Source organism: Coregonus lavaretus (assembly GCF_964263955.1).
Source record: "Coregonus lavaretus genome assembly, chromosome: 33".
In the NCBI taxonomy this organism is placed as follows: Eukaryota; Metazoa; Chordata; class Actinopteri; order Salmoniformes; family Salmonidae; genus Coregonus; species Coregonus lavaretus.
Genome location: NC_140020.1, coordinates 6,474,173 through 6,498,580, shown reverse-complemented (window position 1 = coordinate 6,498,580; position 24,408 = coordinate 6,474,173). Strand labels below are relative to the sequence as shown.

The following is a 24,408-nucleotide window of genomic DNA, read 5'->3' as shown; positions in this document are numbered from 1 at the left end:
TGCTAACAAGTACATGTACAATCCCATAGAGAATGATAACTAAATACTAATGAGCGCATTGCGAATATTTTGTACAAGTAACTCAAAAATGCTACTCACAGTTTGCTGCACGCACAAAACAAATATTAGCCAGCAAGGCTCTTGATCCAGGAGTGAGTTCTCTGCTGTTACTAAGCGAATGCTTGATTTTGGAAGAAGCTAACCACTTAGCTAGATAGCTAACTAGCTACTAAATTAGCAAACCGAATGCACAACTGCAGAGCATTTAGCACATTTTAGACAGTTAACTTAATAGTTGTAAGATATCTAGCTGGCAAACATTTAGTTGTGAATTCCATACTGTAATTTAAATCACCTGGCGTATGCTGCACTATAGTGAGTGACTCACAAGGCTCCGGTCTCTCGTCTTTGTGTGCTCGTAAACAAACACCACGTGACACGTGACTGGGGACTACCATAAACTTCAGAATAATGTGATAGGTGAAATTAAGAACGCAATGTTCTTTATCTCCTAACGTATTGCACAAGTTTACTGCAGGTATTTACTTAAAAAGTTGACTGCAGGTATTTACTTTGTGTCCACATCACCAACAAACTATCATGGTCCAAACACACCAAGACAGTCGTGAAGAGGGCACGACAAAGCCTATTCCCCCTCAGGAGACTGAAAAGATTCGGCATGGGTCCTCAGATCCTCAAAAAATTCTACAGCTGCACCATCGAGAGCATCCTGACTGGTTGCATCACCGCCTGGTATGGCAACTGCTTGGCCTCTGACCGCAAGGCACTACAGAGGGTAGTGCGTACGGCCCAGTACATCACTGGGGCCAAGCTTCCTGCCATCCAGGACCTCTATACCAGGCGGTGTCAGAGGAAGGCCCTCAAAATTGTCAAAGACTCCAGCCACCCCTGTTCTCTCTGCTACCGCACGGCAAGCGGTACCGGAGTGCCAAGTCTAGGTCCAAAAGACTTCTCAACAGCTTCTACCCCCAAGCCATAAGACTCCTGAACAGCTAATCATGGCTACCCGGACTATTTGCACTGCCCCCCTACCCCATCCTTTTTACGCTGCTGCTACTCTGTTAATTATTTATGCATAGTCACTTTAACTCTACCCACATGTACATATTACTTCAACTACCTCAACTAGCCGGTTCCCCCGCACATTGACTCTGCACCGGTACCCCCCTGTATATATAGCCTCCCTACTGTTATTTTATTTTACTTCTGCTCTTTTTTTCTCAACACTTTTTTGTTGTTGTTTTATTTTACTTTTTTCTTAAAAATAAATGCACTGTTGGTTAAGGGCTGTAAGTAAGCATTTCACTGTAATGTACCCCGGTATGCGGTATATACGGTATGTCACCCATGCCTAACAAACACCTTCACTCACGTGCACTGCCCACACACACGCACACAAGAAAACCCCGTCACACAAACAAACAGACATACGCACTCACATTGGAATTCCCTGGCTTTAGCTCAAAATCCATTTTAAACTAGTCCTGGTGCATTTCTAGTAATTGTAAAGTAATATTGGGGCCAGCAGTATTGAGTGCGTGGCTAAGGGGTCTGGCCACCATGGGTGTTGCTAATGCAGCTAAGTGTCCTCAGCACTTACAATTGAGCTATCAAATACATCCAGGTCTATTGAAAAAGGTTAATGAATGTAGCAATACTTTCCATGGAAGTACATGTCCCTGATGGAATGTCCATAGGGGAGCAGCAGGGGGGGAGTGAGAAGTGAATGAACAGTAATACAAATAATATGTACATATTTACAAATGTAACAATGATACATGTCCATGTGGGGTGGGTAGAATGTCCCTGAGGGAATGTCCCAGTGGAGGTCTGTGTATGGCCCTGGTGCTGAATAACAACTTCAACATGAACTTACTCAGGTAAACAGCAGCTCTTTGTTGTATTCATAGAGTCTTTCTCTAGTCATGGTTTTTAAAAGTTTTGAAATCTCACAGTATCAACTTTGCTGTGCACTTGAGGCTTCTATTTACGGGCCTACACTGAGTGTACAAAACATTAGGAACACCTGCTCTTTCCATGATATAGACTGATCAGGTGAAAGCTATGGTCCCTTATTGATGTCACTTGTTAAATCCACTTCAATCAGTGTAGGGGGGGGGGGGGGGGGGGTTAAAGAAGGATTTTTAAGCCTTGAGATAATTGAGACATGGATTGTGTATGTGTGCCATTCAGAGGGTGAATGGGAAAGACAAAGATGTAAGTGCCTTTGAACGGGGTATGGTACTAGGTGCCAAGCGCACCGGCTTGAATGTGGCAAGAACTGCAATGCTCTGGGTTTTTCACGCTCAACATGTTCCTGTGTGTATCAAGAATGGTCCACCACCCAAAGGACATCAACATGGGCCAGCATCCCCGTGGAACACTTTCGACACCTTGTAGAGTCCATGACCCGACGAATTGAGGCTGATCTGAGGGAAAAGGGGGGTGCAACTCAATATTAGGAAGATGTTCCTTATGTTTTGTAAACTGTCAGTGGAGGCTCCTCAGAGGAGGAAGTGGGGGACCATTCTCCTCAGTGAATTTCATACAAATCTAAATAGTGAAACATTAGAAAAGCGGCTCAAACAGAGAGGGATGCTATGTTAGCTAGCTGGCTATGGCTATCCAACCCTGGAACTCTTCCAAGTCAAGGTAAGCTTCTGGTTTTATTAATGTATTGCCACGGGGACTGCTGGTGTAACTGCTAAACTGTTTTCTGACTGTACATTGTACTGCATGAGGTCTTTTCGCCTGGTCACAGAAAGCTGATGTGTTGTGCACTGAAATCCACAAGCGACGGGAAAAGGTGAGAGGAGGAGAGCGCGTAGATAGTCTCACCTTTTCCCGTCGCTTGTGGATTTCAGTGTACAACACATCAGCTTTCTGTGACCATATATACAGTGGGGGAAAAAAGTATTTAGTCATCCACCAATTGTGCAAGTTCTCCCACTTAAAAAGATGAGAGAGGCCTGTAATTTTCATCATATGTACACGTCAACTATGACAGACATGAGAAAACAAAATCCAGAAAATCACATTGTAGGATTTTTTATGAATTTATTTGCAAATTATGGTGGAAAATAAGTATTTGGTCAATAACAAAAGTTTCTCAATACTTTGTTATATACCCTTTGTTGGCAATGACACAGGTCAAACGTTTTCTGTAAGTCTTCACAAGGTTTTCTCACACTGTTGCTGGTATTTTTGCCCATTCCTCCATGCAGATCTCCTCTTGAGCAGTGATGTTTTGGGGCTGTCGCTGGGCAACACGGACTTTCAACTCCCTCCAAAGATTTTCTATGGGGTTGAGATCTGGAGACTGGCTAGGCCACTCCAGGACCTTGAAATGCTTCTTACGAAGCCACTCCTTCGTTGCCCGGGCGGTGTGTTTGGGATCATTGTCATGCTGAAAGACCCAGCCACGTTTCATCTTCAATGCCCTTGCTGATGGAAGGAGGTTTTCACTCAAAATCTCACGATACATGGCCCCATTCATTCTTTCCTTTACACGGATCAGTCGTCCTGGTCCCTTTGCAGAAAAACAGCCCCAAAGCATGATGTTTCCACCCCCATGCTTCACAGTAGGTATGGTGTTCTTTGGATGCAACTCAGCATTCTTTGTCCTCCAAACACGACGAGTTGAGTTTTTACCAAAAAGTTATATTTTGGTTTCATCTGACCATATGACATTCTCCCAATCCTCTTCTGGATCATCCAAATGCACTCTAGCAAACTTCAGACGGGCCTGGACATGTACTGGCTTAAGCAGGGGGACACGTCTGGCACTGCAGGATTTGAGTCCCTGGCGGCGTAGTGTGTTACTGATGGTAGGCTTTGTTACTTTGGTCCCAGCTCTCTGCAGGTCATTCACTAGGTCCCCCCGTGTGGTTCTGGGATTTTTGCTCACCGTTCTTGTGATCATTTTGACCCCACGGGGTGAGATCTTGCGTGGAGCCCCAGATCGAGGGAGATTATCAGTGGTCTTGTATGTCTTCCATTTCCTAATAATTGCTCCCACAGTTGATTTCTTCAAACCAAGCTGCTTACCTATTGCAGATTGTCTTCCCAGCCTGGTGCAGGTCTACAATTTTGTTTCTGGTGTCCTTTGACAGCTCTTTGGTCTTGGCCATAGTGGAGTTTGGAGTGTGACTGTTTGAGGTTGTGGACAGGTGTCTTTTATACTGATAACAAGTTCAAACAGGTGCCATTAATACAGGTAACGAGTGGAGGACAGAGGAGCCTCTTAAAGAAGAAGTTACAGGTCTGTGAGAGCCAGAAATCTTGCTTGTGTGTAGGTGACCAAATACTTATTTTCCACCATAATTTGCAAATAAATTCATTAAAAATCCTACAATGTGATTTTCTGGAAAACAAATTCTAAATTTGTCTGTCATAGTTGACGTGTACCTATGATGAAAATTACAGGCCTCTCTCATCTTTTTAAGTGGAAGAACTTGCACAATTGGTGGCTGACTAAATACTTTTTTTCCCCACTGTATATACATACAGTGCCTTCGGAAAGTATTCAGACCCCTTGACTTTTTCCACATTTTGTAGGTTACAGCCTTATTCTAAAATTTATTAAATAAATAAAAATCCTCAGCAATCTACACACAATACCCCATAATGATGAAGCAAAAACAGGTTTTTAGAAATGTTTGCATAAGTATTCAGACCGTTTGCTATGAGACTCGAAATTGAGCTCCGGTGCATCCTGTTTACATTGATCATCCTTGAGATGTTTCTACAACTTGATTGGAGTCCACCTGTGGTAAATTCAAGTGATTGGACATGATTTGGAAAGGCACACACCTCTCTATATAAGGTCCCACAGTTGGCAGTGCATGAGGTTGAAGAAATTGTCCGTAGAGCTCCGAGACAGGATTGTGTCGAGGCACAGATCTGAGGAAGGGTACCAAAAAATGTCTGCAGCATTGAAGGTCCCCAAGAACACTGGCCTCCATGATTCATACAGTGCCTTGCAAAAGGCACACACCTGTCTATATATAAGGTCCCACAGTTGACAGTGCATGTCAGAGCAAAAACCATGCCATGAGGTCGAAGGAATTGTCCGTAGAGCTGCGAGACAGGATTGTGTCGAGGCACAGATCTGGAGAAGGGTACCAAAACATTTCTGCAGCATTGAAGGGCCCCAAGAACACAATGGCCTCCATCATTCTTAAATGGAAGTAGTTTGGAACCACCAAGACTCTTCCTAGAGCTTGAGCAATCGGGGGAGAAGGGCCTTGGTCAGGGAGGTGACGAAGAACCCGATGGTCACTCTGACAGAGCTCTAGAGTTCCTCTGTGGAGATGGGAGAACCTTACAGAAGAACAACCGTCTCTGCAGCACTCCACCAATCAGGCCTTTATGGTAGAGTGGCCAGACGGAAGCCTCTCCTCAGTAAAAGGCACATGACAGCTTGCTTGGAGTTTGCCAAAAGGCACCTAAAGACTATCAGGCCATGAGAAACAAGATTCTCTGGTCTGATGAAACCAAGATTGAACTCTTTGGCCTGAATGCCAAGCGTCACGTCTGGAGGAAACTTGCCACCATCCCTACGGTGAAGCATGGTGGTGGCAGCATCATGCTGTGGGGATGTTTTTCAGTGGCAGGGACTGGGAGACTAGTCAGGATCAAGGGAAAGAGGAACGGAGCAAAGTACAGAGAGATCCTTGATGAAAACCCGCTCCAGAGCGCTCAGGACCTCAGACTGAGTCGAAGGTTCACCTTCCAACAGGACAACAACCCTAAGCACACAGCCAAGACAATGCAGGAGTGGCTTCGGGACAAGTCTCTGAATGTCCTTGAGTGGCCCAGCCAGAGCCCGGACTTGAACCCGATCGAACATCTCTGGAGAGACCTGAAAATAGCTCTGCAGCAACACTCCCCATCCAACCTGACAGAGCTTGAGAGGATCTGCAGAGAAGCTTATAGCGTCATACCCAAGAAGACTTGAGGCTGTAATTGCTGCCAAAGGTGCTTCAACAAGGGTACTGAGTAAAGGGTCTGAATAATTATGTACATTTGATATTTCAGGTTTTTTATTTTATTATAAATTTGCAAAACAAATTGAAAAACCAGTTTTTGCTATGTCATTATGGGGTATTATGTGTAGCTTGATGAGGGGGAAAAAACAATTTAATAAATGTTAGAATAAGGCTGTAACCTAACAAAATGTGGAAAAAGTAAAGGGGTCTGAATACTTTCCAAATGCACTGTATATACCTGAATTTATCCAATTGAAACTCTCATTTGCAACTGTTGGACTAATGATTACAAGAGTGTGCAAGACGGTATTGAATGTGTCATTGTCACCTTGATTACTAAAAATTATCTCGACATGTTTTGACTACGTTGTAAACTTTCATTAATACGCTAGGTTGTAGCAACCTCATGATGGGTACAGGGAAAATTAGAGCATCATGTAGTAGCCTCAACCTATCGATGTTACATTGAGCTGGGTGAATGGAATATGAATGACAGTCATCCAATATGCTGTAATAGAAATAAGGCCCATCAAAAAAAGAATCATCCTCCCTCATCTTAAATGGCACCAACCACCACTGGAATGTCCATAGGGAGAGCAGCAGGGGGGGAAGTGAGCTGTGAATTAACAATAATACAACTAATAATATATACATATTTTCAACTGTAACAATGATAAATGTCCATTGGGGGGTGGGGGCAGGGTGAATGTCTGTTGGGGGTGGGGGGGTGGGGAGCAGGTAGCTGCCTAGTGGTGGCTATTCAGCAGGCTGATGGTCTGGGGGCAGAAGCTATTGGCTAGTCTGACAGTTTTTGCCATGATGCTCCTATACTGCCCGCGTCTGAGTGATGGAAGCGGGGAGAACAGGCCGTGGCTCGGGTGGCTGAGGTCCTTGATGATCTTCTTGGCCTTCCTGCGACACCTGGTATTGTAGGTGTCCTGGAGGGCAGGCAGTCTGCACCCAATGGTGCGTTAGGTTGAGAGTACCGCCCTCTTTAGAGCCTTGCGGTCAGCAGCGGTGGAGTTGCCGTACCAGGCTGTGATGCAGCCCGACAGTATGCTCTCGGTGGTGCTCCTGTAGAAAACACTGTGAGGGCCCTCAGGGACAGGCCTAATTTCGAGTCGCTGTCGTGCCTTCTTCACCACTGTGTCCGTGTGGTTTGACCATTTCAGCTCCTCTGAGTTTCCCTCATACTAAAGGGCGTGTCCTCTCCCCCCGTCCTCTCCTCTATATTAGAATGACTCTGAAGGAGGTGATAGTGAATCCAGGCTCTGTCGTAGCCGGCCGCGACCGGGACACCCATGGGGCGGCGCACAATTGGCCCAGCATCGTCTAGGGTAGGGGAGGGAATGGCCGGCAGGGGATGTAGCTCAGTTCGTAGAGCATGGCGTTTGCAACGCCAGGGTTGTGGGTTCGTTTCCCACGGGGGGTTAAAAAATATATATATACAGTGAGGGAAAAAAGTATTTGATCCCCTGCTGATTTTGTAAGTTTGCCCACTGACAAAGACATGATCAGTCTATAATTTTAATGGTAGGTTTATTTGAACAGTGAGAGACAGAATAACAACAAAAAAATCCAGAAAAACGCATGTCAAAATTATTATACATTGATTTGCATTTTAATGAGGGAAATAAGTATTTGACCCCTCTGAAAAACATGACTTAGTACTTGGTGGCAAAACCCTTGTTGGCAATCAAAGAGGTCAGACGTTTCTTGTAGTTTGCACACATCTCAGGAGGGATTTTGTCCCACTCCTCTTTGCAGATCTTCTCCAAGTCATTAAGGTTTCGAGGCTGACGTTTGGCAACTCGAGCCTTCAGCTCCCTCCACAGATTTTCTATGGGATTAAGGTCTGGAGACTGCTAGGCCACTCCAGGACCTTAACATGCTTCTTCTTGAGCCACTCCTTTGTTGTATTGGCCGTGTGTTTTGGGTCATTATCATGCTGGAATACCCATCCACGATCCATTTTCAATGCCCTGGCTGAGGGAAGGAGGTTCTCACCCAAGATTTGACGGTACATGGCCCCGTCTATCGTCCCTTTGAAGCGGTGAAGTTGTCCTGTCCCCTTAGCAGAAAAACACCCCCAAAGCATAATGTTTCCACCTCCATGTTTGACGGTGGAGATGGTGTTCTTGGGGTTATAGGCAGCATTCCTCCTCCTCCAAACACGGCGAGTTGAGTTAATGCCAAAGAGCTCAATTTTGGTCTCATCTGACCACAACACTTTCACCCAGTTCTCCTCTGAATCATTCAGATGTTCATTGGCAAACTTCAGACGGGCCTGTATATGTGCTTTCTTGAGCAAGGGGACCTTGCGGGTGCTGCAGGATTTCAGTCCTTCACGGCGTAGTATGTTACCAATTGTTTTCTTGGTGACTATGGTCCCAGCTGCCTTGAGATCATTGACAAGATCCTCCCGTGTAGTTCTGGGCTGATTCCTCACCGTTCTCATGATCATTGCAACTCCACGAGGTGAGATCTTGCATGGAGCCCCAGGCCGAGAACAGTTATTTTGTGTTTCTTCCATTTGCGAATAATCGCAATAACTGTTGTCACCTTCTCACCAAGCTGCTTGGCAATGGTCTTGTAGCCCATTCCAGCCTTGTGTCGGTCTACAATCTTGTCCATGACATCCTTGTCCATGACATCTTGGCCATGGTGGAGAGTTTGGAATCTGATTGATTGATTGCTTCTGTGGACAGGTGTCTTTTATACAGGTAACAAGCTGAGATTAGGAGCACTCCCTTTAAGAGTGTGCTCCTAATCTCAGTTTATTACCTGTATAAAAGACACCAGGGAGCCAGAAATGTTTCTGATTGAGAGGGGGTCAAATACTTATTTCCCTCATTAAAATGCAAATCAATTCATAACATTTTTGACATGTGTTTTTCTGGATTTCTTTGTTATTATTCTGTCTCTCACTGTTCAAATAAACCTACCATTAAAATTATAGACTGATCATTTCTTTGTCAGTGGGCAAACGTACAAAATCAGCAGGGGATCAAATATTTTTTTCCCTCACTGTATATATATATATATATAAAAAATATATATGTAATGTATGCACTAAGTGTAAGTCGCTCTGGATAAGAGTGTCTGCTAAATGACTAAAATGTAAATGTAAATGAATGGATGTTGAGGCATTAGGCCTTGTACTTCCTGGTTAATAGCATTAAAATCCAGGGAGGGAATCAAAATGCCTTGTCCCTTTCCCTACCCTACCCAGGCCTCACATCCCCTTGTCCTCAGCTTTGTGGGTGTGTATGGTGCATTGTTTGCATGCACACTTATAGTGCATGTGAGTGTTTGTATATTCACCTTAGTGTAAAAGCGTCTTTGGGCTCTTAAACTGCACAGTGCCTTGCAAAAATATTCATCCCCCTTTGAGTTTTTCCAATTTTGTTGCATTACAACCTGTAATTTAAATGGAGTTTTATTTAGATTTCATGTAATGGACATACACAAAATAGTCCAAATTGGTGAGGTGAAATGAAAACAAAAACTTGTTTCAAAATTCTAAACAATAAATAACGGAAAAGTGGTGCGTGCATATGTATTCACCCCCTTTGCTATGAAGCCCCTAAATAAGATCTGGTGCAACTAATTACCTTCAGAAGTCACATAATTAGTTAGATTGCACACAGGTGGACTTTATTTAAGTGTCACATGATCTGTCACATGATCTCAGTGTATATATACACCTGTTCTGAAAGGCCCCAGAGTCTGCAACACCACTAAGCAAGGGGCACCACCAAGCAAGCGGCACCATGAAGACCAAGGAGCTCTCCAAACAGGTCAGGGACAAAGTTGTGGAGAAGTACAGATCAGGGTTGGGTTATTATTATTATTATTATTATTATTATTATGGAGCACCATTTAAATCCATTATTAAAAAATTGAAAGAATATGGCACCACAACAAACCCGCCAAGAGAGGGCCGCCCACCAATACTCACAGAACAAGCAAGGAGGGCATTAATCAGAGGCAACAAAGAGACCAAATATAACCCTGAAGGAGCTGCAAAGCTCCTGAGCGGAGATTGGAGTATCTGTCCATAGGACCACTTTAAGCCGTACACTCCATAGAGCTGGGCTTTACGGAAGAGTGGCCAGAAAAAAAGCCATTGCTTAAAGAAAATAACAAGCAAACACGTTTGGTGTTCGCCAAAAGCCATGTGGGAGACTCGCCAAACAAATGGAAGAAGGTACTCTGGTCAGATGAGACTAAAATTGAGCTTTTTGGCCATCAAGGAAAACGCTATGCCTGGCGCAAACCCAACACCTCTCATCACCCCGAGAACACCATCCCCACAGTGAAGCATGGTGGTGGCAGCATCATGCTGTGGGGATGTTTTTCATCGGCAGGGACTAGGAAACTGGTCAGAATTGAAGGAATGATGGATGGCGCTAAATACAGGGAAATTCTTGAGGGAAACCTGTTTGTCTTCCAGAGATTTGAGACTGGGACGGAGGTTCACCTTCCAGCAGGACAATGACCCTAAGCATACTGCTAAAGCAACACTTGAGTGGTTTAAGAGGAAACATTTAAATGTCTTGGAATGGCCTAGTCAAAGGCCAGACCTCAATCCAATTGGAAATCTGTGGTACGACTTAAAGATTGCTGTACACCAGCGGAACCCATCCAACTTGAAGGAGCTGGAGCAGTTTTTCCTTGAAGAATGGGCAAAAATCCCAGTGGCTAGATGTGCCAAGCTTATAGAGACATACCCCAAGAGACTTGCAGCTGTAATTGCTGCAAAAGGTGGCTCTACAAAGTATTGACTTTGGGGGGGGTGAATAGTTATGCACGCTCAAGTTTTCTGTTCTTTTGTCTTATTTCTAGTTTGTTTCACAATAAAAAATATTTAGCATCTTCAAAGTGGTAGGCATGTTGTGTAAATGAAATGATACAAACCCCCCAAAAATCTATTTTAATTCCAGGTTGTAAGGCAACAAAATAGGAAAAATGCCAATGGGGGTGAATACTTTCGCAAGCCACTGTATAAAACACGTTTTATTATTACGTAGTGTGTGAGAGTGTTTGGAATAGCGTGTGCGTGTGTTTGTATAAGCGTGTGTAAGAGTTTGTATTAGCGTCTGTATCTCTGGCTGATGAAAGGCACAGCTCTCTCTCTCTCTCTCTCTCCCTTTCTCACTCTGCTGACTCACACAGGCAGACATTGGGCCACTCAGAGGAAATGGGATTTGATGTTAATGTGAGTGCAGCTCGCTGCCTACTCCTCCTCCACCACCGCTGTGTATCGGCCACACAGCTCGCTGCCTCCTCCACCACCACTGTGTAGCGGCCACACAGCTCGCTGCCTCCACCACCGCTGTGTATCGGCCACACAGCTCGCTGCATCCACCACCGCTGTGTATCGGCCACACAGCTCGCTGCCTCCACCACCGCTGTGTATCGGCCACACAGCTCGCTGCCTCCTCCTCCACCACCACTGTGTATCGGTCACACAGCTCGCTGCCTCCTCCTCCACCGCTGTGTATCGGTCACACAGCTCGCTGCCTCCTCCTCCACCACCACTGTGTATCGGCCACACAGCTCGCTGCCTCCTCCACCACTGCTGTGTATCGGTCACACAGCTCGCTGCCTCCTCCTCCTCCTCCACCACCACAGTGTATCAGCCACACAGCTCGCTGCCTCCTCCTCCTCCTCCACCACCACAGTGTATCGGCCACACAGCTCGCTGCCTCCTCCACCCCCGCTGTGTATCGGCCACACAGCTCGCTGCCTCCACCTCCTCCACCGCTGTGTATCGGCCACACAGCTCGCTGCCTTCTCCTCCTCCTCCACCGCTTTGTATCGGCCACACAGCTCGCTGCCTCCTCCTCCTCCTCCACCACCACAGTGTATCGGCCACACAGCTCGCTGCCTCCTCCACCACCGCTGTGTATCGGCCACACAGCTCGCTGCCTCCTCCTCCACCACCACTGTGTATCGGTCACACAGCTCGCTGCCTCCTCCTCCACCGCTGTGTATCGGCCACACAGCTCGCTGCCTCCTCCTCCTCCTCCACCGCTGTGTATCGGCCACACAGCTCGCTGCCTCCTCCACCACCATTGTGTATCGGCCACACAGCTCGCTGCCTCCACCACCGCTGTTTCTTCGACCACACAGCTCGCTGCCTCCTCCCCCTCCACCGCTGTGTATCGGCCACACAGCTCGCTGCCTCCTCCTCCACCGCTGTGTATCGGTCACACAGCTCGCTGCCTCCTCCTCCACTGCTGTGTATCGGTCACACAGCTCGCTGCCTCCTCCTCCTCCTCCACCACCACTGTGTATCGGCCACACAGCTCGCTGCCTCCTCCACCACTGCTGTGTATCGGTCACACAGCTCGCTGCCTCCTCCACCACTGCTGTGTATCGGTCACACAGCTCGCTGCCTCCTCCTCCTCCTCCACCACCACAGTGTATCGGCCACACAGCTCGCTGCCTCCTCCTCCTCCTCCACCACCACTGTGTATCGGCCACACAGCTCGCTGCCTCCTCCACCACTGCTGTGTGTCGGTCACACAGCTCGCTGCCTCCTCCTCCTCCTCCACCACCACAGTGTATCGGCCACACAGCTCGCTGCCTCCTCCTCCTCCTCCACCACCACAGTGTATCGGCCACACAGCTCGCTGCCTCCTCCACCACCGCTGTGTATCGGCCACACAGCTCGCTGCCTCCACCTCCTCCACCGCTGTGTATCGGCAACACAGCTCGCTGCCTTCTCCTCCTCCTCCACCGCTTTGTATCGGCCACACAGCTCGCTGCCTCCTCCTCCACCGCTTTGTATCAGCCACACAGCTCGCTGCCTCCTCCTCCTCCTCCACCGCTTTGTATCAGCCATACAGCTCGCTGCCTCCTCCTCCTCCACCGCTGTGTATCGGCCACACAGCTCGCTGCCTCCTCCTCCACCAACACCGCTGAGTATCGGCCAAACAACTCGCTGCCTCCTCCTCCACCACCACCATCGCTGTGTATCGGCCCCTCGATGTCACCCGGGTAAAGAAAGACAGTCACACGACAGAGACTGTAAACCCAGAGCCAATGACTGCCAAGCTTCTCGCTGGTGGCTTGGCCTGTTCAGCCTAATCAAGCCACTCAACCGAAGCATGGTCGCCAATCTGATAACTGCCGTTAAACGGGCTGATATGGAAATGCAGGGGAAACGTTGTCGTCTTAATGGCCGCTTGTACAAGGTACATGGCAACAAGGGTGACGACGCATTCGGCAGTTATTTGATGACTCGCTTGGTGCTATGCGTTTGGTTTTTGGTAAGCTTTGGATGGGATTTTCCCGTGCCCAGTGACCAATCACCGGTGTCCATAAAACCAGGAACCTAATGATTGGTTAGGAGCATAGCCTGACTAGCCTCACTGTCAGGGAGACCTTTGTCCCTGTGTGCATCCCACTTCCCCTATTAGTGCACTACTCCCTATGGGCCCTGGTCTAAAGTAGTGCACTATATAGGGAATAGGGTGCCATTTGGGATGTACCCCCTGTATATGCTCCCTCTGTAACTGTTTACAGCAGCCATGCTACTCCAATGTGGTATCAAATGAGTGGCTGTGCTGTCATTACAGGATTGTTTGTCACTGCATTACAGAGAGGTAGTGATAGCTTGGCACCACTCCTGTTTCGGATCTGGCTGCAAGCTCGCCTGCTCAGCTTTCACTGTGCCGAGAACAAGATCCCTGTTACCCTCTTGGAGATGGGAACACTGTTGGCCAGATTCAAAATGTTCAACATTGCCCACGCAGGGATAGGTGTTCTGTTGGCCATTTTCAACATGACCCACCCAGGGATAGGTGTTCTGTTGGCCATTTTCAACATGACCCACCCATGGATAGGTGATCTGTTGGCCAGCATCAACATGACCCACCCAGAGATACAGTGAGGGAAAAAAGTATTTGTTCCCCTGCTGATTTTGTATGTTTGCCCACTGGCAAAGAAATGATCAGTCTATAATTTTAATGGTAGGTTTATTTGAACAGTGAGAGACAGAATAACAACAAAAAAATCCAGAGAAACGCATGTCAAAAATGTTATAAATTGATTTTCATTTTAATGAGGGAAATAAGTATTTGACCCCCTCTCAATCAGACAGATTTCTGGCTCCCAGGTGTCTTTTATACAGGTAACGAGCTGAGATTAGGAGCACACACTTAAAGGGAGTGCTCCTAATCTCAGCTTGTTACCTGTATAAAAGACACCTGTCCACAGAAGCAATCAATCAATCAGATTCCAAACTCTCCACCATGGCCAAGACCAAAGAACTCTCCAAGGATGTCAGGGACAAGATTGTAGACCTACACAAGGCTGGAATGGGCTACAAGACCATCGCCAAGCAGCTTGGTGAGAAGGTGACAACAGTTGGTGCGATTATTCGCAAATGGAAGAAACACAAAAGACTGTCAATCTCCCTCGGCCTGGGGCTTCATGCAAGATCTCACCTCGTGGAGTTGCAATGATCATGAGAACGGTGAGGAATCAGCCCAGAACTACACAGGAGGATCTTGTCAATGATCTCAAGGCAGCTGGGACCATAGTCACCAAGAAAACAATTGGTAACACACTACGCCGTGAAGGACTGAAATCCTGCAGCGCCCACAAGATCCCCCTGCTCAAGAAAGCACATATAAAGGCCCGTCTGAAGTTTGCCAATGAACATCTGAATGATCTTTGGCATCAACTCAACTCGCCGTGTTTGGAGGAGGAGGAATGCTGCCTATGACCCCAAGAACACCATCCCCACCGTCAAACATGGAGGTGGAAACATTATGCTTTGGGTGTGTTTTTCTGCTAAGGGGACAGGACAACTTCACCGCATCAAGGGTTTTGCCTCCAAGTACTAAGTCATGTTTTGCAGAGGGGTCAAATACTTATTTCCCTCATTAAAATGCAAATCAATTTATAACATTTTTGACATTCGTTTTTCTGGATTTTTTTGTTGATATTCTGTCTCTCACTGTTCAAATAAACCTACCATTAAAATTATAGACTGATAATGTCTTTGTCAGTGGGCAAACTTACAAAATCAGCAGGGGATCAAATACTTTTTTCCCTCACTGTAGGTGGTCTGTTGGCCAGCATCAACAATAACCACCCAGAAATAGGTGTTCTGTTGGCCAGCATCAACAATAACCCAGGGATAGGTGTTCTGTTGGCCAGCATCAACAATAACCACCCATGGATAGGTGTTCTGTTGGCCAGCATCAACAATAACCACCCAGGGATAGGTGTTTTATTGGCAAGCATCAACAATAACCACCCAGGGATAGGTGTTCTGTTGGCCAGCATCAACAATAACCATCCAGGGATAGGTGTTCTGTTGGCCGGCATCAACAGTAACCACAAAGGGATAGGTGTTCTGTTGGCCAGCATCAACAATAACCATCCAGGGATAGGTGTTCTGTTGGCCAGCATCAGCACTCTCCTTTCATTCTGTCTGTGTTAATTAAAGTTTTGAAACAGCAGAGTTGTCCAAGTGCTGAGTGATTTATAGTAAGCTGACAATCTTTTTCATTTTTTCCTCCTCAGGTTGTTTTCCTGCTTCCTCCATCTGGTCTTTGTAACACACACACACACACCTGCGCACACACACACACACACACTCACACTCTCTACCCAACCACCCACTCAAGCGAGCCATGGACATTCCTTTCTCTGTGACGCCATGGCTCTGTGTCTGAAAAGCTTACTAACCCTCAACTCCTTGCCTCCTCGTTTCCTCAATTTCTCTAAGCTCATTGGAGGAGTAGATCTGAGGGAGGGACCATGGATCCTCCCCTCCAATGGGCTTTGAAAAGGAACTGAGGAAACAAGGATGGAGGAAGCAAGGACGTGACGGCTAGTAAGGTTTTCATACACGGCCTGTGTGTCTGGGCCAGACGTTCCTCTCCTGATGGCTTCAACCCCCCTCAGCCTCACTCATCCTCTCTGTCACAGCCTGAGGACGCACAGACATACACACACACACCCCTTAGTGTTGGGAGACCGAGAGACACTTACTCTCTCTCCCTCCATCTGGCATCCCTCCATCTGGCATCCCTCTTTCTCTCTCTTCCCCTCTGCCCCGGTCTCCCCATCTCCCTCCTCTCTCCCCATCTCCCTCCTCTCTCCCCTGTCTATATCTTCCTCACTGTCTGCCCATGATGCTCATTCATGTCCTAACTCTCTCTCCATCTGTGCAGGTAGTAAACCCAAAGGCCTACAGTGGGTGGTGGACGTGACCATAGCGTACCCCAAAGCCAGGCCCATGGACATCCAGACGTGGATCTTTGGCTACAGACCCCCCACGGTCACACATGTACACTACAGGTAATGACCGACCCCAACTACATTGACACCTCTCTTTATCTCTCCCTCTGTACCTCTCTCTGTTTCTCATTCTCTTAGTCTCTATCCAAAGCTGGGTTGTGTTGTGTTAGCTTTAGGGCTCACCCAACTCGGCCAGGTTGTGGTCCATATCTTGGTCTGGCCCTCTTCATCATAGAAAATGGAATAAGAATATCTCAAGGCTCTTGTTGTTATTCAGATCTTTTAATTCTGAGGAAGAATGTATAGCGGACGTTTTGTTTGTACATAATGTTTCCGCCATCGTTTCCTATGGCCGAAAACAGCTTCAGAACAGCGATCACTAACCTCGATTTGGATGAATATTTCTACTTCAATGAATCGGTGGCACCCCAGACCCTAATCCCCGACACTCAGAAGAAAATGAGACGGCGATATAGAGGCCGACGTGCCCTGATGAAACTACGGCGGAAAGTAAATAATCCACCTCTACCTCTGTTCTATTAGCAAATGTACAATCACTGGAGAACAAACTGGATGAGCTCCGTTCGAGACTATCCTATCACCTGGACCTGAAGAACTGTAATATCCTATGTTTTTTGGAAACTTAGCTGAACAAGGACATTGATAATATTCTAGCTGGTTTTATCTCTAATATTAAGGAAGTATCAAGGTTCTGCTCACCTGAGTTAGAATACCTCATGATAAGCTATTTACCAAGACAGTTTTCATCTATATTTTCCGTAGCTGTCTATTTACCACCACAGACCAATGGTGGCACTAAGACCACACTCAACAAGCTGTACAGGGCCATAAGTAAACAGGAAAACGCTCATCCACTGGCGGTGCTCCAAGTGGCCAGTGATTTTAATGCAGGAAAACTGAAATCCGTTTCACCTCATTTCTACCAGCATGTCACCTGTGCAACTCGAGGCTAAAAAACTCTAGATCACCTTTACTCCGCACACAGAGACTCATACAATGCTCTCCCTCGCCCTCCATTTGGCAAATCTGGCCATAACTCTATCCTCCTGATTCCTGCTTACAAGCAAAAACTAAAGCAGGAAGTACCAGTGACTCGCACAATACGGAAGTGGTACAATGAGGCAGATGCTAAGTTACAGGACTGTTTCGCTAGCACAGACTGGAATATGTTCCGGCACTCATCCGATGGCATTGAGGAGTTTACCACATCAGTCACCAGCTTCATTAATAAGTGCATCGATGACATCGTCCCCACAGTGACCTTACGTACACATCCCAACCAGAAGCCATGGATTACAGGCAACATCCGCACTGAGCTAAATGCTAAAGCTGCCGCTTTCAAGGAGCGGGACACTAACCCGGACGCTTATAAGAAATCCCGCTACGCCCTCAGACGAACCATCAAACAGGCAAAGCGTCAATACAGGACTAAGATCGAATCCTACTACACCGGCTCTGATGCTCTTTGGATGTGGCAGGGCTTGCAAACTATCACAGATTACAAAGGGAAACCCAGCTGCGGGCTGCCCAGTGACGCAAGCCTACCAGACAAGCTAAATGCCTTCTATGCTCGCTTCGAGGTAAGCAACACTGAACTATGCGTGAGAGCACCAGCTGGTCCGGACGACTGTGATCACGCTCTCCGTTGCCGATGTGAGTAAGACCTTTAAACAGGTTAACATTCACTAGGCAGCAGGGCCAGACGGGTTACCAGGACGTGTACTCAGAGCATGCACTGACCAGCTGGCAAGTGTCTTCACTGACATTTTCAATCTCTCCCTGATCCAGTCTGTAATACCTACATGTTTCAAGCAGACCACCATAGTCCCTGTGCCCAAGAACGTCATGTTAACCTGTCTAAATGACTATTGAAATGAGCATTGAGACGATGTACACTCGTCGTCTCAACTGACACGTATCAATATTCCAAAATTCAAAATCCATTTGCGAGCATTTTCTCCCGCGACCTGTCTTGTGCATGACTCACTCGCTATGAAACACGGGCACTGGGGCAGACACGGACGCATACTCTGATAGACAGTAAGAAAGTTGTAAAAACAAAAACAACATCTCTCTACTCCTGCACAAAATATGTGCAAATATATCGGTCGCCAGTGACTTCATCAGCTGATTTAGCTTGTTGTAGCCTGCATGCTGCTAGCTACCTTCACTGACAAACACAGGGATGGAATTTTAGCTAGCTAGCTAAGGATGTTGGGCACTGCACTGATAAACAGTGTGTAGCTTGGCACTTAATTACAATAGTTTGACAACTTGCTGATGAAGTTGTAGACATGTTCCCAGCAGTCAGTCTGTACTTCTGCATGTTTCCAAAGCACCAATCGCTATGTTGTAACGTTGGGTCAGCTCAAAGCACAGCGTAGCAGCAGACTCGATAGGGGCAGGGCAGGCTGTTCGCTGCTGTCGCTTGTCTTTCTCTGACATGTTTTCTACTTAACAACGATGACATTCGGAACGCTTTATATCCGTGGCAAATCATTTTAAAGAAGCATTTCTCCTAACGTTACAGCATTGTTGCGTTAGGTATGATGATGATGACCGGGACCTGTTAGTTTTGTGATAACTGCACAATGATTTTAATTGTGTGGTTTTAATTTTGTGGATTTTTTCTTAACGTTAATGTCCCAATTTCGTTTTAGCTAAAGTTTTTTGTAAATGTTCACACCCCTAGTTTCTATTCCTATCATTCTCTAGCCATTCTGATTAAAGACGAAGACTCCAGAAGACTCCAGAAGACTCCAGAAGACTCCAGAAGACTCTAAAGGCCTTTAAAAAGGATCCATCCAGCTATTTTTTAACTTTCCCTGTTGAAAAACAATTTCCTGAGTTAAATGCATGTTTGAGCAAAATAGTGAAAACCACTCCCCCTGCATGCTTGCTGGAACAATAGAGAAGCAATTGAGGACCCCCCGCCCCATTTATGCCATGTAATAAGGATACCTGCACCACCTACTAAAATGTGCTTTTGTCAAGTAAATCACGTGATAAATAAGGTGAAAAGGGGCCTGGAGTGCCACTAATGGATTACTGCTAATTAGCAAAGTAGGGACATTGAGATGTTGTGACTCCATAGTAACCCCTATTCATGTGACACACTGTCCAGTCGGAGGTATGGACCCACCCTAACTGCAATACAGAGCCCCCCTGACTGCAATATGGAGGACACACCCTAACTTCTGTACAGACAGAGAGGACTTTGAGCCTACTTTATGGCAATTACACAGATAGTGCTGTACGCAACATAAAGCAGCTACTTAAAAGGTAGGGAAATGGCCTCAGTCGGAAGCCTACAGTTGGTGTGGCGCTGTTAGGAATTCCCCCACTCCCATCCCCCACCCAAACATGAACTGTGTCCCAAATGGCACCCTATTCCCTAAATAGTGTAATATTTTTGGCCAGAGCCCAGGGTCCAAAGTAGTGCACTATATAGGGAATAGGGTGCCATTTGGGAACCACACCCATTAAAGTTGCGCTAGCCTTGTGTGTCAACTTGCGTCATGACACACCTGCAATGAAAGGTATAGTGCTGAACAGGAGACTGTTCGTTTCTTTAAGATAAGAAGCTAGGACTGCATAGGAAGTGATTACTCACTGGTTGTCATTTGGGTAGGGTGAACCCTAAGGCCAAGGCTGGCACTGTCTGTTAAAAAAGCTGTTTCTGTCAGTCTCTGTTGCCACTCTACAGCTATTCATTAAAGGAGATCTCACACACACTCTCACACACACTCTCACACTCTCTCACACTCATTCACTCTCACACTCACACCTACTCTCACTCCCACTCTCTCACTCACTCCCACTCTGTCACACACTCCCAGCCAAGTTCAGTTCAGTCCATTCCTCTGCAGCGTTGATCCCCTCAGGTTCCCATAGCTGCTTCTCCTTTGATGTTACTGAACTGATGAGAGTCCAAACAAACGTGTGTGTGTGTGTGTGTGTGTGTGTGTGTGTGTGTGTGTGTGTATGCGCGTGCATACACACACACACATTAATAAGGCAGGAGTGCACAATTGGCATGTATCAATCAATCAATCAATTTTATTTTATATAGCCCTTCTTACATCAGCTAATATCTCGAAGTGCTGTACAGAAACCCAGCCTAAAACCCCAAACAGCTAGTAATGCAGGTGTAGAAGCACGGTGGCTAGGAAAAACTCCCTAGAAAGGCAAAACCTAGGAAGAAACCTAGAGAGGAACCAGGCTATGAGGGGTGGCCAGTCCTCTTCTGGCTGTGCCGGGTGGAGATTATAACAGAACCATGCCAAGATGTTCAAAAATGTTCATAAGTGACAAGCATGGTCAAATAATAATCAGGAATAAATCTCAGTTGGCTTTTCATAGCCGATCATTAAGAGTTGAAAACAGCAGGTCTGGGACAGGTAGGGGTTCCATAACCGCAGGCAGAACAGTTGAAACTGGAATAGCAGCAAGGCCAGGCGGACTGGGGACAGCAAGGAGTCACCACGGCCGGTAGTCCCGGCGTATGGTCCTAGGGCTCAGGTCTCTCAGTTGGCTTTTCATAGCCGATCATTAAGAGTTGAAAACAGCAGGTCTGGGACAGGTAGGGGTTTCGTAGCCGCAGGCAGAACAGTTGAAACTGGAATAGCAGCAAGGCCAGGCGGACTGGGGACAGCAAGGTGTCATCATGCCCGGTAGTCCTGACGTATGGTCCTAGGGCTCAGGTTCTCAGAGAGAAAGAGAGAACGAGAGAATTAGAGAGAGCATACTTAAATTCACACAGGACACTGGATAAGACAGGAGAAGTACTCCAGGTATAACCAACTAACCCCAGCCCCCCGACACTTCTCTTCAGCTCTCTCCTATCTAGGCTCAGCTGTGGAGGTGACCCCAGCCTCCTCACGCCGACAGCCTCTCATAAGGTGGATGGCTTACCGTATAATATTTGTATGACTTTCTCTTTGATTAGTCTGCTTTTCCAACGGCATCACGATAATCTCTATATGATTTATATCAAGGGTTGACTTTTTTTTACAGCCCTGTCATTCTAGAGTCTCTCTCTCTCTCTCTCTCTCTCTCTCTCTCTCTCTCTCTCTCTCTCTCTCTCTCTCTCTCTCTCTCTCTCTCCCCTGTTCACTGCATCCAAGGTTGTGTTTGTTCAAGCACACAGTCCGTTCGGTTCGAATTAACATGACCCAGTGCTCCAGCCAGTCCAGTACAGACCTTCCTCCGGTCTCTGAGGGCTATGAGGCTGACATCGGGGTGATCTGTGTGAACCATGGCCACTCCAGCCTGCACTCTGGCTCCCAGAGGCCCCTTTCTCCACTACTGCTGGGCCAGGCTAAAGACTCATTAGGCCCAGTAATGAGAGAGGCAGGAGACAAGCCGCTCTCTCCTACCCCACCTAGAGGACTTTCCGCTGGGCCGTGGCCACAATCAGCCTCCCCAGCAGGGTAAGCGGCTCTGGAGCTCCGCTCCACGAACCCAGGTTGTTGTGAGAGGCTGAGAGACACTGGCTGTTGGGAATGTTGCTGAGTTTAGCAGAGGGAGGCCTTGTGGTGCACCGAAGTCAAGATGAGGATTAACCTTCCGATTCTGAGGAGACTGAGGCTGCATGTGGGTGGGTGCGTTGAAAAGTAATCTGGGAATGTTGGAGTATCTTTAAATATATGTCGCTGCTAACTGCCTACTAGAAAATAGGGGTAGATCTTCTGGCCTAGTTTGGGCAATAGGGGAGTTCCTCTGTATTCGGAATTGTACACACCTATTGGCTGCTGTATTTATTTAGGTCATCTGATCGGGTGTGTGTGGTAAAAACATTGTTTTGTCCCTCCATTTTACACGCTGATTCAGAATACAAAAAGTGAAAGGAATTTTAGATGATACTAGGTACTATGCATTTTTTCTTAATCTCTCGCTCTCTCTCACTCTCTGTAATCTCAATCTCCCAGATTGTGACATCTGAATGGCAGATGTGGGAGCTCGGTAGGTGTGTAGAGGTGGAGGAAGGGGATTGCTGTTAAATAGGTTGATTTCTTCCTCTAAGGATTTACCTTCAGCTTTTTCCTGTGCTTTCCTTTCTCTTTCCTGCTGCTCTGTGCATGTCCAACTGCTGGTGTGTGTGTGTGTGTGTGTGTGTGTGTGTGTGTGTGTGTGTGTGTGTGTGTGTGTGTGTGTGTGTGTGTGTGTGTGTGTGTGTGTGTGTAAGGAAGTTTGCAGCCCTATTTTTGGGGGGGAAGTTGCATCGTTCCTGTTCTCTGCACTTTTTTAAAGTGCCTTTTTGTATTGAAAAACCCCCTGTCATCTGTTTCTCTCTCCAGCTCACCTTTACATCTCTATTTCTCTCTCCCCAGTTTCCTCTTTCTCTCCACCTTTCTGTATAATCAGGTGATGTGTATTATGAGGGCTGTGGGGATTATTATTCTATTGGGAGTATGAAAATGAAAATGACCATCTTATGGACTGGTTTCCTTGGAGGACTAGCATCGCCATGGCGACACAGTAGTAAACAGACACAGGTGAAGCTGACTGAACACTCCTGAGTAATTCCAGTGTATGACCCAGGTGCATCAGACACCCAACCCCTATTGGAGGCAATCCATATGTTTATATGTACACTAATAATTAGATATTAAACTGATTATGGCAGTACGCAGAGTATGGCATTAGTCATGTAAACACCTTACTCCGCTTGTCTTAATCGGAATAAGTTCCTAATCAAAGTAAGCATATGTCAATTAAAACGCCTGGTTTTCTGAGGAATCTTTTTTTTATTGATTGATCTGTGCATGTGCCAGCACTGATAGCGCAAGTGAAGTGAGTTCAGAAAAACTGAATGTATGCATCTTATGAATATTTTTCACTTACAAACTGTATATGTCCGAAATATAATATGGTCCCTGTGGTAGAACGGTTTATTTTCTGTATTTATCAAAAGTCACATTTGGTAGCCTGATTTCAGATGTGTCCAGGATTATTAGAGAAAAAGTTATTCTTGCAAAGCATGTTAACGTTTTAAACAAACTATTATATTAATTGGACTATCCACAATAATCGTATTATTGTGTGCATGTAACCAATGTATCGCTCCACAGTTAGCGGTCAAAGGTTTATGTGCAAGGTTAAGTATGGCTGCAGGCTACCCCATTTGACTCTGTATGAAGACTATACAGCCTCTATGGCTAAAGGTGTTATTGGAGTGCTAACTTCATCCTTTTGTGCCTGGGGCGGGTCTAGCAGTTAAAATCACAGCCTGAAGTGCGTATTCCATACGTGTTAGCATGGGATCTAATCCCCTGTTTATGTCTACTTCTATTTTTCCTTCTCTCTTTCTTGTCCGCCTATCCCAATAAACAAAAAATATGGAATGGCGATTAGGATTCCACTCCCTTAAAAAGGAATCCACAGTGGCGCGCACACACACACAGAGATAAAGATTGTGTTTCTCTCTCAGGTCAGGCTGTCTAACTATTCTGAACAAAAATATAAACGCAACATGTAAAGTGTTGGTTCCATTTTTCATGAGCTGAAATAAAATATCCCAGAAATGTTCCATACACACAAAAAGCTTCTTTCTCTCAAATTTTGCACACAGATTTATATACATCCCTGTTAGTGAGCATTTCTCCACGCCAGCCCAGGACCTCCACATCCGGCTTCTTCACCTGCAGGATCGTCTGAGACCAGCCACCCGGACAGCTGATGAAACGGAGGAGTATTTCTGTCTGTAATAAAGCAATTTTGTGGGGAAAAACGTATTCTGATTGGCTGGACCAGGCTCCCCAGTCATGTGAAATCCATAGATTAGGGCCTAATAAATTTATTTAAGTTGACTGAACTGTAACTCAGTAAAATTGTTGAAATTGTTGCATGATGCGTTTATATTTTTGTTCAGTATAGTTGTTTTATTGCCCACGCATAGACCACTTCCCTGCCTATAATGGATAAGAGAGGGGTGATCTCATGCCAGTCTACCATTTGATTAACCTGGATCCTCCTCCACTCTGGCCCCCTGTCCCCTGATTAACCTGGATCCTCCTCCACTCTGGCCCCCTGTCTCCTGATTAACCTGGATCCTCCTCCACTCTGGCCCCCTGTCCCCTGATTAACCTGGATCCTCCTCCACTCTGGC

At 46.4% G+C, this 24,408-nt stretch overlaps 1 protein-coding gene across 1 annotated transcript in view; it reads left to right on the top strand.

The window, feature by feature from the left end:
- lpgat1 (lysophosphatidylglycerol acyltransferase 1) overlaps positions 1-24,408 on the top strand; it is an 89,371-nt gene that overhangs the window by 57,944 nt on the left and 7,019 nt on the right. The window contains exon 6 of the mRNA XM_084151477.1: positions 16,211-16,337. Coding sequence (XP_084007603.1) covers positions 16,211-16,337 — 127 coding nt within the window. The remainder of the gene's footprint in view (positions 1-16,210; positions 16,338-24,408) is intronic.